At 38.4% G+C, this 14,398-nt stretch overlaps 1 protein-coding gene across 2 annotated transcripts; it reads right to left on the reverse strand.

Annotated features, from left to right (window-relative positions):
* Positions 1-43: 43 nt before the first annotated feature.
* Positions 44-14,390, reverse strand: dpydb (dihydropyrimidine dehydrogenase b). Of its 2 annotated transcripts, XM_032566357.1 has the most exons (26): positions 14,291-14,390; positions 13,464-13,700; positions 8,833-8,943; positions 8,663-8,745; positions 7,706-7,793; positions 7,471-7,632; positions 7,054-7,250; positions 5,916-5,997; positions 5,746-5,833; positions 5,546-5,653; positions 5,229-5,398; positions 4,930-5,140; positions 4,523-4,707; positions 4,010-4,225; positions 3,760-3,924; positions 3,483-3,551; positions 3,296-3,379; positions 3,051-3,171; positions 2,789-2,908; positions 2,243-2,385; positions 1,754-1,808; positions 1,551-1,672; positions 1,225-1,374; positions 1,090-1,152; positions 862-939; positions 44-735 (listed from the first exon to the last, which is right to left on the reverse strand). In XM_032566357.1, the coding sequence occupies exons 2-26, from the start codon at positions 13,500-13,502 to the stop codon at positions 571-573; spliced, it is 3,075 nt and encodes a 1,024-aa protein (XP_032422248.1). In that variant the 5' UTR covers positions 13,503-13,700; positions 14,291-14,390; the 3' UTR covers positions 44-570. The 2 variants fall into 2 exon arrangements, with proteins under 2 accessions (XP_032422248.1, XP_032422247.1); XM_032566356.1 differs by lacking the exon at positions 14,291-14,390 and having other exon boundaries at positions 13,464-13,799.
* Positions 14,391-14,398: the final 8 nt, after the last annotated feature.

The raw sequence follows: 14,398 nt of genomic DNA on the forward strand, positions 1-14,398 counted from the left end.
GGACCCATATCTCTACAATATATTTAAAACACAGATGTTTAAAGCCCTTTATGTCAGAATATAACATTTTTAATTATAACAACATTTTCTTAATCACAAACATGCACACACGTCCCTTCTGTTTTTGCAACAAGAACCCAGTTAATGTGTCATTCAGCCTAACAGTACAGATGGTTTACTGCAACATCAAAGCTTTATTCAACTCCATGAGGACAGTAGGGATGATTTTTTTTTATACATGAATATACAATGTATGCTATAAGCTTTTTCAGTTGCCCCATTGATGAGTAGATAACCATAAAGTTAACCACAAAGTCAAGATAAACATTAATCAAATTATTAACAAATGCAAGTAATAACAAATTATTAACAAATGCAATTAATACAAATTATTTGTAAAAAAAAATTGTACAGATTAGTTAATGCCTTATTAGCTATTCTTTTTAATAAAATCTCTTTGAAACTACTCTGATTTACTGTGACCCAGTTTGCCAGAGCAGTTGTCTCAAACTAAAGCACAAAAATGCTTAATCTCAACATTTAATTGGTTTGTTCTGTTTTATAATCCCTTTAGCAGAGAGGGCTAATGGGTATGCCTCTTTGAGGTACATGAGGTGTTGTCCTGGTAACCATATTGATGCAGTCTATAATGGGGCAGACACTGAGGCAAAGAGTGCATCCTGTGCAGCTGTCCGTCACGAAAGGAAGATGGGTCTCTGGATCAAACCGTATAGCCTGGGTGGATATATAGAAATCATATTAATCTCTCCAACAAATAAAAACTGATAAAAACCAAAACTATATTAAAATCTATATTTTTGATAATAAGAGAAATGCTTTTAATTTAACTGAAAGGCGTACCTGGTATCCTGAGTCGTTGCAAGTCATGTAACATTTACCACAGTTGATGCACATATCTTCATCTATCAGAGCCTGGACCTAAAATGACAAATATGGATTGACTTCAATATTGTTTATGTATGATGTATGACTCTTTAGTTGGTGTCCTCATTTAAATTGTATTTTATCTGGAAGAAAAAGTTTAAATAAAAAATAACTAGCTATAGTTTGTAAAAACAGCTTGTGTACCTGCTCCATGTTGTTAAGTTCCCCATATGCTCCGATGTACCGCAGCGCTCTGGCTATCACATCCTACAAAAACAGCAAACTCTTTTTAACTAAATGAAAATTAATTGATTATTCTATATCAAAACTGTGAGCTACCTTGACAGCAGGAACTGGTCTTTTGGGCTGGTTGACACGATTGATGTTTGTTTCTGACACATCTGTTTTACCAGCTTTTCTGAGTTCACTTTTGTACTTGGCTATGGCTTCAGTTCTCTGTTGTAGGTATGGACCAAAGCTAGGAAGGCTCTGTAAACACACATCAAAAATAAATAGGAACTATGAAATATTTATTCAAATACCTCTGGTTATTTTCAATGGTACTGCTACCACTAAATTGCCAAAGATCAGAGATTATCTACAAACACAACAGCCAATCCATTGATCAATGTTAATTCAGTTATAGCAAGATTTTATTTGTTTACCTTCCCAACCAGGTCTCCCAGTTTGAGAACTGGTTTTCCTTTCTGATGTTTTTCAGTGGGAGGAGACTGACCGTCCCAGTCCTTTAGCTCCAGGCTCTTCAGGTACAATAAGGCTTTCAAACCTAAACACATACTAAACATGAGCCTGGAATCAAACAATCTAAAGATTGTAAAGAGGTTCAAAATGAGGTGGTGTCACATACCAACACAGTAATCCTCAATTAGTGTGAAGTCCTGGTTCTGAATTGCACTACACACCTGTTATAAGCAGACAGATGAGGACAGATGTTTGTGTATTAAATACACACATTATTTCTACTCAAAATACCTTTTTAACAAAAAAATGTCGAACAGATGGTTGGTTGTTTACTGGTAACACAGAAGAAGGTTTTAACAGCTACTTATTGTATCTTACACTACTAAGTAAAACATATACTGATTATGTGAAGAAAATGTAGACTTCCAGCTGCTTCCTTTCACAGTAACTGTTTCACACAACGCTACTAGAAATAACTGAACTGCTAGCACCGTTGTTGGTAAAAATAGGAGTGTTAATGCATTGTGAACATCAGAGTAACAATGATGGTCAACTATGTTATTTTTGTCCATATAAGAATTTACAGTCTAAACATTTATTGTATGGATCAATCTCACATTAGAAGAAAAACAAGTAAAAGTATTTTTGTCATTACTTGCAACACTGAGGCTCCAGCATGGAGAAACTGGAGTCCGCTCTCTGCCGAGTCGATACCACCGGTGGCCAAGATAGGAAAACAGGGGATTGCCTTAGCAATGGCTGACACGGCTTTCAGAGTGATGGGTCTGATGGCGTTACCTGCACCCAACAGTGTTTAGAAAGTAAGTACTCCATTTAGAGGCAGTTGTTTTATACTATTGGAGTACAAGATGCTAAAACATTGCTTAACAAATCATTCCCAGCTATTTTTTAAGCTTTACATTGAATTCACATTGTATGGATTCCTTAAATACCATGTTTCCATATTTACAAATTAAAATATGTAATTAACTTTCCAATATGCTCTTATATTTTTTTACACCTATCAACTCTTTAATGTCAGCCTTTAGTTCACAGATATCCCAAATATTTTGTGAAGCATTACTGTGTAACAAGTCCATTCACAGGCCTCTTTGTTGTGTAGCTTTGTGTGACACTGAATCAGGATAAATTGTGTCACATTGTTCTGTATTGTTTTTCAGAAGGTGAACTGAATATTTACCAGACACTCCTCCATATGTGGTGCGTTTACTCACACCGACACATGGCCAGGGAGAGCCGTCAGCCTTCAGACTCATCAAACCCGAGACCGTGTTGGTGGCTGTCACGCCATCTGCTCCACCTACAACACATAACAAGTACAAGAATAAGTCCATTTCTGCTAGTCGTCCATTTTTACTCTGGTGTTCTTAAAGTTAACTGTTCAACTTTTAAAAAGGAAAAAAAAAAGAAAAGTGGAAAAAGTTATGGTGAAAAGCCTCTACCTTCATGTGCTGCTTTGGCAATGTCAACAATATTGGTGACATTTGGTGTAAGTTTGGCAAAGAAAGGAATGGAAACTGCTGCACGCACCCACCGACAGATGTTTCGCACCAACACCGGGTCCTGACAACACAAAATTAAAAATGTCAAAGAGGTTATTCGTCCTTCCGCAAAGCTTGTGTGCTTAAAGATCTAAATAATAATAATTCTAATAACTCGACACAAAACGTTTTGGCAGTGTGTATACTTGTCCACAGGCCAGTCCCATTCCCCTTTCTCCCATTCCATGAGGACATGACAGGTTAAGCTCCAATGCATCTGCTCCTGACTCCTAAACACACACATATTCACAATGTCCTCCTGTTAATGCCATCATCACTATACTGACCACACTTTGTGTGGGATAAAAATCAATAAAATGTGGATTCTCTCACCTCAGCCATCTTGGCAAGCTTTGTCCAGTCTTCCTTGTTGTAGCTGCACATTATGCTAGAGATCACAATCTGGGCAAGATAAAGAAAGTTTTTAGATGTTTTGAATAACTTAATGATTCCCTCTGTTTGTTTTACATGGTTTTGCAGACACAATACACACAAACATTTGTGTGAGTCCATATGTAATAGTATATGTTGTTAAAAATAATAGTTCTTTAATAACTGTCCCAACTGTTTTAATTAGCAGGTGTTATGAAAGACTTGACTTATCCTTTACATTGTGAGGGAAGTCCTTCTTCAGCTCAGCGACAGACTGACACCAGTACGCTGCTGTTTTCTCACTGATGAGCTCAATATTGAGGAAGGAGCCCAGGCCCGGTCCATACATATGCCCTGAGGTGTTGCCTCGCACGATACGAGGAGACACGTTGGTCACCAGATCCTACAGCAACACATTTTTACAGCTCGTTCAGATGGTCGTCTATAGAATTGAGTTCACTCTTGTATGAACTCACTCGTGTTTATACCTTATCCAGTCCAAAGGTTTTGGTCAGAGCGAAGCCCCATCCTTGCTCAAAGGCTCGTCTGATCATGGCTGTGTTGGTGGTGGGAGGAGCAGAAGCTAGGCCGAACGGATTGGGAAACTTCAGACCACAAATCTCCACACTGATGTCCACCTGATCTATGGCACTGTAGAACAAAGGTAGCTTTGGGACGGTGTCCACTGTATGTCCATAGAGAGACTAGAAAAACAACAGATAGAATTTCTTTTCAGAATTATAAGCATCATTATGTTAAACCAGCCTGCATGACAGCAATACCTTTCTCCAACAGTGATCATTAACATATCTGCTCTGTTTAGACCTGTCCGACTGTCAAAAACAGTCAAACAATTCTCAAGTAAATCTTAAGAAAATCTTCTGAATCTTAGAAACCAAATGTTTGGAACAATGTTAAGGTTGTTTATACAGTCAAGTAAAATGTGAACACAGTTAGTTAAGGACAATAGATACTAATAAACCATACTAGGACGGATTTACCTGCATGTATCTGTGAATGTGCCATGAAGCCTGTTTGCCGTCATTCACAGACTCCACTGTGGTGTTTGCCATACCAGCAACGTCTCCTCCTGCAAACACCCAGGGTTCGCTGGTCTGCATGGTTTCCATGTTTATCTCCGGAGTTCCCCAGCGGGTCAGCTTCACAGGAGCCATGGCTGCAGTCACTACAAAAACATACATGAAGAGTGGAATGGGACACTTTTAAATCAGAAAAGGCATTTAGATTCTTTTTAACATTGCATATTTAAAATATATTGTTGCTACAAAGCTTAAATAGTAACATGTTTAATGATTACCTATGTTAAAAATTAAAGTTTGAAAATATTTATGTTTAATCTGTAGTTGTGATAACATAGAAATAACACAATTCTTTGAAGACAACTTACCTTGTTGGTCATTCAGCATGGACCCAAACGCACTAATGATGTAATCAGCCTTCAGCCTGATAATTTGATCCTCATCTTCCAACCAATCACCTTTCTCGGTCTGCTCGGTGCGACAGAACTGCAGCCCGGTGATCCTACCGTTCTTCATGATGACCTCACGAGGAGACAGGAAGGGCAGGAACTCACACTTTTCCTCTCTAGCCAGCTCCATCTGACAAACCAGAAATAACACGTGCAATCATCAAATTATCTGTTTTTAAAACATTGTGTCTCATCATCTGTGTGAGCCCTCATCATACCTCCTCGGGAACTGCTCTGATGTTGGTAAATCCTTTCCTGAAGCAGACATAGACTCTCCTGGCTCCGCAGCGCAGAGCTGAGGTGGCGCAGTCGAATGCGGTATCACCGGCCCCCAAAACGATCACCACCCCCTTTAACTCCGGGAGCGGAGAGCGACACTGACACATGCCTACACAGCATTTTGCCTTAAGATATATTTCACCAAACTAAACCAAGCTAAGTTTCAGAAACCTAGCTACTGAAAGTGATCGGTATTTTCACATAATATATGTAATTGTTCATTCATTACAAATGTTTATTTGCAAGAATTGATTACCTTTCTTACTGGCAGAAGCCACCACAGGCAGAAAGTCTTTAGAAGTGAAAAAGCCTTGGTCCACAGTTAAACCCTGGAAGATCTTGGCCCTGTTAGCCTGAGGGAGACCTGGAGTAATGCAAACACACACAGACATTCTCAAACATCACGATCTTAATGTGGATTATAGCTGATAGTAATGATGAGTGGATTCATCTCACCAATCCCAATGAAGACAGCTTTAAATCCCTCCCCATTCAGGGATGAAAGAGTCATTCCATTAACACCTAAACCTTTCTCACAAACCACCTGCACACATTTTGACAAAACTGTGAAGACTCAACAACTCCTACAAACATCAAAATGTGCCACGAGAAAGCAAAGGTAATACCTTCACTCCCAGGTCCTTCATCAAATCGATTTCAAACTGGACAACCTCAAAGGGAAGCCTGAACTGAGGGATTTCTGAGGTGCTGCAAGAGCAAGTTCAAGCACTGAAGTGTCAAGATTTCCCCTTTTTCAGAGGTACTTTTGTGACATTTTTCTGTACAAAGATTAAGCAAACTCTACATGGAAACACTAATAGAAATAAAACTAATAAAATTCAATGCATTTTATTGGAATTTAGTGATATAGACAAACATAAAATATTAATATTATATTAATACAATTAAGAAGAAGAAAAAATACATTGTTTTCAAGTAAAAATCTGAAAAGTGTGGTGTGCATTTATTTTCAGTTTTCCTGCAGGAATTCTTTATAGAAGCACATTTTGGCCCAATTAGAGCTGCCCTTCTTCTTTAAATACCAAGCAGAGCTGGGTCAGGTTGGAAGGTTAGATAATCAGTCTAATATATGATCAAAGAATATGCTTTGATCTAAACCATTTGATTGTAGCTCTAGGTATATGTTTAAGGTGATTATCATACTAGAGGGTGACTGAAGTTTGTTTTGCAGCCACTTACAGGTTTTCTATTTCTATAGTTTCCTTCATCTTTGACATTCTCCTGGTCACTTTTCCCTGATTGCCAGAATTATGGAGTTCCTGTCCTAGAAACAAAGATACAATGGACCTCTGCTGCTTCTAATGTTGTAGCCGAACAGCCTGTCAGATTTGGTAGATGGTAATGACTCGATTTTTAGAGATGCCAGAGTAAATGAGATTAAATAAAAATTCACACCACACTTTCTAGATTTCTGTTCATAAAAATGTTTTACCTCATTATTTTGACTGACTTGATTAATTTTAAAAGAAAACTGAATCACTTTCTGGAGATAGATCAGTTGTTCAGTCGTAGATCAGCACTACGCATTTAATTTGATGTCATTGTGTTTCGTAGTCCGTTTTAAACTGCTTATAGTCAGACTATAAACATTCACATACTCTGTATTTCTTGACAGCAAACACTTGTTCCTATAGAAATAGATTAATAAATTAAACATTTATTATTCATTTAATATGAATAATAAATGTACTTTTTACAGGGGGGCATCCTCTAACATGTTGAGCTGGTATGACGTCATTATACCTCAGTCCTCCGATGTACTTCTGTTTCTCAAATATAGTGATATTATCATATCCCAGACGGGCCAGGAAAGAAGCGCAACTGATTGAAGCTGGGCCGCAGCCAATCAGAGCAATGGGGGCGTGGTAGGACTCTGGCATCTCATTGGCTGGTGGGAGTTCAGGGTTTCTGATTTGCGGGATGCCCATTTTACTGAACACCTGTACAGAGACACAAAGACCGTCCACATTTGTGTTCACACCTTTAAAAGCTTGCATTATTTCCTGCTTGCTAATATAACTGAGGATGATTACAATTGAGCAATATCAGTAAAGGGGCAAGAATAACATGCCCTGGTATATAAATCGAACTGATGTCAAGCAGCTGGTCGCCACAGCTGATGATTCTTAGTGTTTTTTCTGGAGCAGAGGATATTTGTACCTCAGTAGCAAACTGCTGCAGCCCTCCGATGTTGATGGGTCCTTCTTCAGAGGCGTACAGGTTGCAGCCCCCGACACACAGCTCTGATGTGGGACAAACCATCCCACAGGTCAGCCCCAGAGGGTTGTCAGAGAGGATGGCCCTCGCTGCCCCATAGTAGTTCTGTTACACAGACACATAAACTATTTTATTTACTTTCTTATCCTTTTGTGACAAGAAGAATCTGATTGCATACCTTGTTGGAAATACTTGTAATAAATGACTTGATGTCCAGGTTTGTTGGGCAGCTCTTCTGACAGGGAGCGTCGGCGCATTTTAGACACCTGAAAACAGATTTTGGTTCATGTTCTTCCACTCTTCAAATTAAATGAACTGCTACTATCTGAAAGTTCAAGTTTTTAATGATGCAATCCCAAAAGATTCAACAAATAAGCATCATCATTAGCATAGCTAATGATACTAGTACTAGTACTAGTACTAGTAAGTACTTTTACTAGTAAAAAAGGAAACAAAATTTACATCATTCAACAAACTGACAACAGAATAGGAAAAATGTATTCTAAAGATTGTTAAATTCTGAGGAAAATAAGACTTTTTAGAAGTTTTTAAAGTTCTTGTGAACTAAATTTAAAGTATCTTAAAATGAAAAGAATGATAAACATAAGTAGAGTATCAGAGAAAAACAAAAATAAAATAGCATATAAAAACAACTACTAAAAAGAATGTAAATATCTAAGTGACACTGTAAATTCTTTGGAAAATGCTCTCAACAAAAAAGCTCACATGTCAGGTCCAACATGCAGAACATTGACTTTCACTGTCACAACAATCTGATGCACTTTTAGTTCTTTGAGTTATGAGTGAGCCAGAGGCAGCTCAGGTCTTACTGGAAAAATGTACATTTATTGTTTTGAACTTGAAGAGTTGCATGTCTAGTCATCATTAAAATCTCTCCTAACAGAGTTTTGTTTTAAAAGGACTTCAAACTTCTACATTTTGCTTTAGTGAGAGACGCTGCCAGCATCAAGTAAAATCTTAGTAATGTTTTTCTTCTCTGTTGGTACAAATTATAGTTACATATGAAGGCCAAACTGCCCGATTTAATCTCAGAAAGTTTATTTATGTTGCATAATGTGGTTGTTTCTGAGCCTGGGATTCATTTGCTTAAGAAAACAACATTGTTTCTTTTTACCGCAGTGCTTCCCGGAGAGCTCCTCTCTCGCTCAGAGTTGTGTGCTTGATGTCATCAAAGTTGTTTTCTAACTTCATGCAAGACTGAAAACAAGCAGAGTCGAGCAACACACCAGCTATTTAATTACACCGACATCACCGATGCGTGTGAGTCATGTATGACTTTCTTACATCACAGTTTCTTTCAGGGTTTCTCTTCCAGTGTTTCTTCTCTTTCTTCTTGCTTGCAGTAGAAAAGATCTGAGCATGGCTCTTCACTCTGGGATTCAGAGCCAGGATGCTCTGAAAAGAAGAAAATAATAATTATTCTAGGTAATCAGATTCTAACAGAGTTAGACTATTCTTTTTTTTTTTTATCTGCGCCTATGTGTTTATTAGTAAAGGCTCATTGGATTTGCTTTTATAATATAAAGCCCGCCAAAAAGGTTTCAATCAGAAAATACAGTTGCAATAAATTAGAATATTATTGAAAAATGTAATTTTAGTAACCCAATTCATTTTTTAAATACATAATAAACATTAACTACACACTGATGTTTTCAGTCCTTTATTTTTAATTGCAAATATTTCTCTCTTAGTGAAAACACAACATTTAATATTATTAATTATTATTTGACATATCAGAATAAAAGACAATTCACATGCCATTATTATTGGAATCTGTTTATCATGGTGTGCCTTCCAAACAAATGAAAACAAGTGTAAGAGTTAGAATTTAGGTGACGGTGTTGTTTGTTATAATCCAAAATCAAATATAAAGACGCATAAAGCAATGTATTAATATTACTAAAATTGACTAACTACTTTTTTATTATTTTTATTTATTTTTTCAAACAAAAGATCCATATTGATTAATGTCACTGTATAAGAACCTCTGGTGTTATCTGCCTGAAAAGCAAACGGTTATCTGCTGGTAAAAAACCCCAACAAACTACAAAAACAAGAACGTTCTTGGAAGAGAGGCTCATAGAAGGCTTGGGTTCAATGTGCTGAGATAATGATAAACTGCAAGGACACTATGCCAAAGAGAAGTGACCTGTTGCTCCATCAACACATGCCAGCAGAAATGAAAATTGCATTTTTTCATACCACAGTAATGCATTTTGTACTTATGTTATTTATTATTTAAAATCTATAAGTCTTATATCCACTGAGTAGCTGCAACAAACCTTTTCCTCCAGTCATTAGTATCCAAACATTACCAAGAAGCTCTTCAATGTTTACTTTACTGTCTGTGCAAATGCAGGTTTTAATGGTTAACTTTTGATCCTTTAGCTCACGTGCTCACTCAGCTCCTCGCTGCCCACCATGTGCTACTTGTCTACAGTTTGTACATTAATCACATGGCTTCTTACGTAAGTTCAGTCACTCAGGTTAAAACCACACCGTATGGTTTCTGGCTCTTAATTCATCCTGCTGATATGCAAGAGCATAAGACTGCTGAACACTGTAGTGTCAATAACTGGCTGTGGAGGTTCCTCCATCTTTTCCCCAGTGTTAGTATTTATTTAAATGTTTTCACACAATATATTTATAATTTCACTCTTTTTGTGGTGCTTATTGAATTAGGTTGCTTAGTATTATGGGTGCACACATTTAGTAAACACCTTTTGTTTATTTGAATCATTAATTACTTTGTTTTGCTGAGTTTGAAGGAGCTGCTGGGGAACAGAACTGGTTGAAAGGCAAACCAGGAAGTATAACAAACCATCAGGCTGCTGGAAGCAGGGACTTGATGTTAAACAATCTGCCTCTCTCTCTACTAATAGCATAACTGCTAAAACATTTTTGGTGTTAGGTTGTTTTGTTTTTACAGCTGTGTTGTAGTCAAAATGTTTTGTTTGAATTAGTTATTTATGTTTATGCATTGTTTGTCTTTGTCTCATCTCCCACCCCTCCTTGTTTGTGTACGCTAGCCTTTGTGTATGAATGTGTGTTCATTGTGTGAGGTCAGTTTTTGTTTGTTATCCTGAGTTAGGTATGCCTTAGTTGATTTCCTTTGGGCCCATTTTGCTATATTTTTGAGATTTGATGTTGAAAGCCTTTTGTTAAGATTTTTTGAAAAAATAAATAGAAGATTTTTTAAAATATACACTGCTCAAAAATATAAAGGGAACACTTAAACAACACAATATAACTCCAAGTAAATCAAACTTCTGTGAAATCAAACTGTCCACTTAGAAAGCAACAGTGATTGACAATCAATTTCACCTGCTGTTGTGCAAATGGAATAGACAACAGGTGGAAATTATTGGCAATTAGCAAGACACACTCAATAAAGGAGTGGTTCTGCAGTTGGGACCACAGACCACTTCTCAGTACCTATGCTGTCTGGCTGATGTTTTGGTCAGTTTTGAATGTTGGTGGTGCTTTCACACTTGTGGTAGCATGAGACGGACTCCACAACCCACACAAGTGGCTCAGGTAGTGCAGCTCATCCAGGATGGCACATCAATGCGAGCTGTGGCAAGAAGGTTTGCTGTGTCTGTCAGCATAGTGTCCAGAGGCTGGAGGCGCTACCAGGAGACAGGCCAGTACACCAGGAGACGTGGAGGAGGCCGTAGGAGGGCAACAACCCAGCAGCAGGACCGCTACCTCTGCCTTTGTGCAAGAAGGAACAGGAGGAGCACTGCCAGAGCCCTGCAAAATGACCTCCAGCAGGCCACAAATGTGCATGTGTCTGCACAAACGGTTAGAAACCGACTCCATGAGGATGGTATGAGGGCCCGACGTCCACAGATGGGGGTTGTGCTCACAGCCCAACACCGTGCAGGACGCTTGGCATTTACCAGAGAACACCAGGATTGGCAAATTCGCCACTGGCGCCTTGTGCTCTTCACAGATGAAAGCAGGTTCACACTGAGCACATGTGACAGACGTGACAGAGTCTGGAGACGCCGTGGAGAGCGGTCTGCTGCCTGCAACATCCTTCAGCATGACCGGTTTGGCAGTGGGTCAGTAATGGTGTGGGGTGGCATGTCTTTGGAGGGCCGCACAGCCCTCCATGTGCTCACCAGAGGTAGCCTGACTGCCATTAGGTACCGAGATGAGATCCTCAGACCCCTTGTGAGACCATATGCTGGTGCGGTTGGCCCTGGGTTCCTCCTAATGCAGGACAATGCTAGACCTCATGTGGCTGGAGTGTGTCAGCAGTTCCTGCAAGATGAAGGCATTGAAGCTATGGACTGGCCAGCCCGTTCCCCAGACCTGAATCCGATTGAGCACATCTGGGACATCATGTCTCGCTCCATCCACCAATGTCACGTTGCACCACAGACTGTCCAGGAGTTGGCGGATGCTTTAGTCCAGGTCTGGGAGGAGATCCCTCAGGAGACCATCCGCCACCTCATCAGGAGCATGCCCAGGCGTTGTAGGGAGGTCATACAGGCACGTGGAGGCCACACACAATACTGAGCCTCATTTTGACTTGTTTTAAGGACATTACATTAAAGTTGGATCAGCTTGTAGTGTTATTTCACTTTAATTTTGTGTATGGCTCCAAATCCAGGCCTCCATTGGTTAATAAATTTGATTTCCATTGATGATTTTTGTGTGATTTTGTTGTCAGCACATTCAACTTTGAATAGAACAAAGTATTCAATGTGAATATTTCTTTCATTCAGATCTAGGATGTGTTATTTGAGTGTTCCCTTTATTTTTTTTGAGCAGTGTATATATAACTTTGTCCTTGTGCTTTACTGGTCGGACAGAAAACACTGGCCTAAATAAAGTGAATCAAAAAGATTGATTCATGTTAGTATGATTATGTTCAGAGTTTGTGTGATATTGTCTCACTATAGACACTCATGTCTTTAATCCAGTTTTAGTCTTTTTACACATGCTATGTGGAATTGTGAGCATTTAGGAAATCTCAGGTTCGCAGATTAAAAGCTGCAAATTTGAACTAAAAATTAAAGATGATAATAGTGTTTTAACTAGTTTAATTTCTTGGTTTGAAAGCTTTCTGAAAAGCCATTAATGAGTTAAAGTATTTCTGCTCCCACTTACAAAGTAAATGAACAACAAATGTGGCGTTTTTTCAAAAGCACAAGCCCAGAAAAAAATTTACTTTTTTTTTACTGGTAAAATTATTTCATAAGAGGTCAATACTTATCTTGGTTTATTGGACGCAAAATAACTCCTTGTTGAACTTCACAATCAATGCTGGAGACTATTCCACAAATCTATTTGTAGTTAATTATAAAAGATGATAATTCAAATCTAAAATGTTGTTTTTTTAAAGTCCAAGTCTTAATTTTAAGTTTTAAACTTTATGTAAGTTTAAGACTCATTCTTAAGTCAAAGTCTAAATAATGCTGTAAACATTTTGTACCCTTCTCCTGACTGATACTTTTGTATCATGGGATTAGTCTGAGGCAATTCTAGTTGGGGAGATAAACAACAATTAACAGGAGAAGGCACAATAAGACAAAAGGCTAAAATTGAACTAAAAGGTGCCTCAACAAAGAATAAGTTCAAAGATCCCAATTCATGCAGTTGGCTTTTTTTTCCCATAAAATAGTTTTTTCCCCCTTAAATAGTCCAGATATGTCACATGCTGAAAACAATTCTTCATTATTTATCATAGCCTCAATATTCTTACACCTCAAATCCCCCAAAATTTTAACAGGGGTGCTAACGCTTGAGAAACATTGGTCTTGTTTAATAACATAGTAAGTATGCACTCTGAAAACATAATTCACACTGTGTGCAATGGATACATTATAATATGGACAGTTAATCATAAGATTTGACTGATTGTAATAGCAGCCGTAAATAAAAAAGTGTATGCAACAAGTTACCTCAATGTCTGGGAGATCTTTACTCAAGTTTCTGTTCATCTTCTTGTTTTGCTTTAAGATGATCGCCTGAATATTCTGGGCTTTTAGCTGTGGATCAGCCGTCCGAAGCTCCGTCCAGGTCTGCCAAGCTCACAACTGATACTCTCACAGGAGGTCGTATATTTCACCGGCTCACTCCTTTCCCCACAGAGAGGGTAGACAGCAGTCTGACGTCCCACAAATGCCAAGGTTGTTCAGCTGATAAGGAAAAACCGACAAATGGGGATGTTATCGCTCTGAGGGTCAAAGTTCAACAGAGCTGGGCGCACATTTCTGGGTGCTATGCACTGGGGCACTGGGCAAGTCAAATAATTGGGGCAAAATGTCGGCTTCAGGCTCCTCCTCTGAAGGGAGAGTTGAGCCCGGCATGCAGTGGCGGCTGGTGGTGATGATATTTGAAGGGTGGGCTAGTATATATATATATATATATATATATATACAGTACAGACCAAAAGTTTGGACACACTTTCTCACTGAATTCAATGAGAAGGTGTGTCCAAACCTTTGGTCTGTACTGTATATATATATAAAATTCAAGATACGCATCACGTTATAACAAAGTCAAACATTTGAATTTCTCTTAGACCGCAACCCACTTCCTCCATTATTATTAATTAATTAATTATTATTATTAATTATTATTTTAGTCACAGTTCTGATTACAGACGCTCTCAGTGAGTTAGGGATAGTGCTCGGAATTTTTTTCCCCTGCGTGACAGTAATGTGCTTCCGTACAATCACACTGACAAAATGAAAAAAGATACAATATGTTTTTAAATGAGGACTACCTTATTTAAAGACAAGCTCACTCTGACGACTTTTCTGGGACGCAAAAAAGATTAAATAATCCACCTTGTTTATGCCAATATTACTCGCCATCGCTCCTTCTCAGTCTA

Source organism: Xiphophorus hellerii, chromosome 6 (genome assembly GCF_003331165.1).
Source record: "Xiphophorus hellerii strain 12219 chromosome 6, Xiphophorus_hellerii-4.1, whole genome shotgun sequence".
In the NCBI taxonomy this organism is placed as follows: domain Eukaryota; kingdom Metazoa; phylum Chordata; class Actinopteri; order Cyprinodontiformes; family Poeciliidae; genus Xiphophorus; species Xiphophorus hellerii.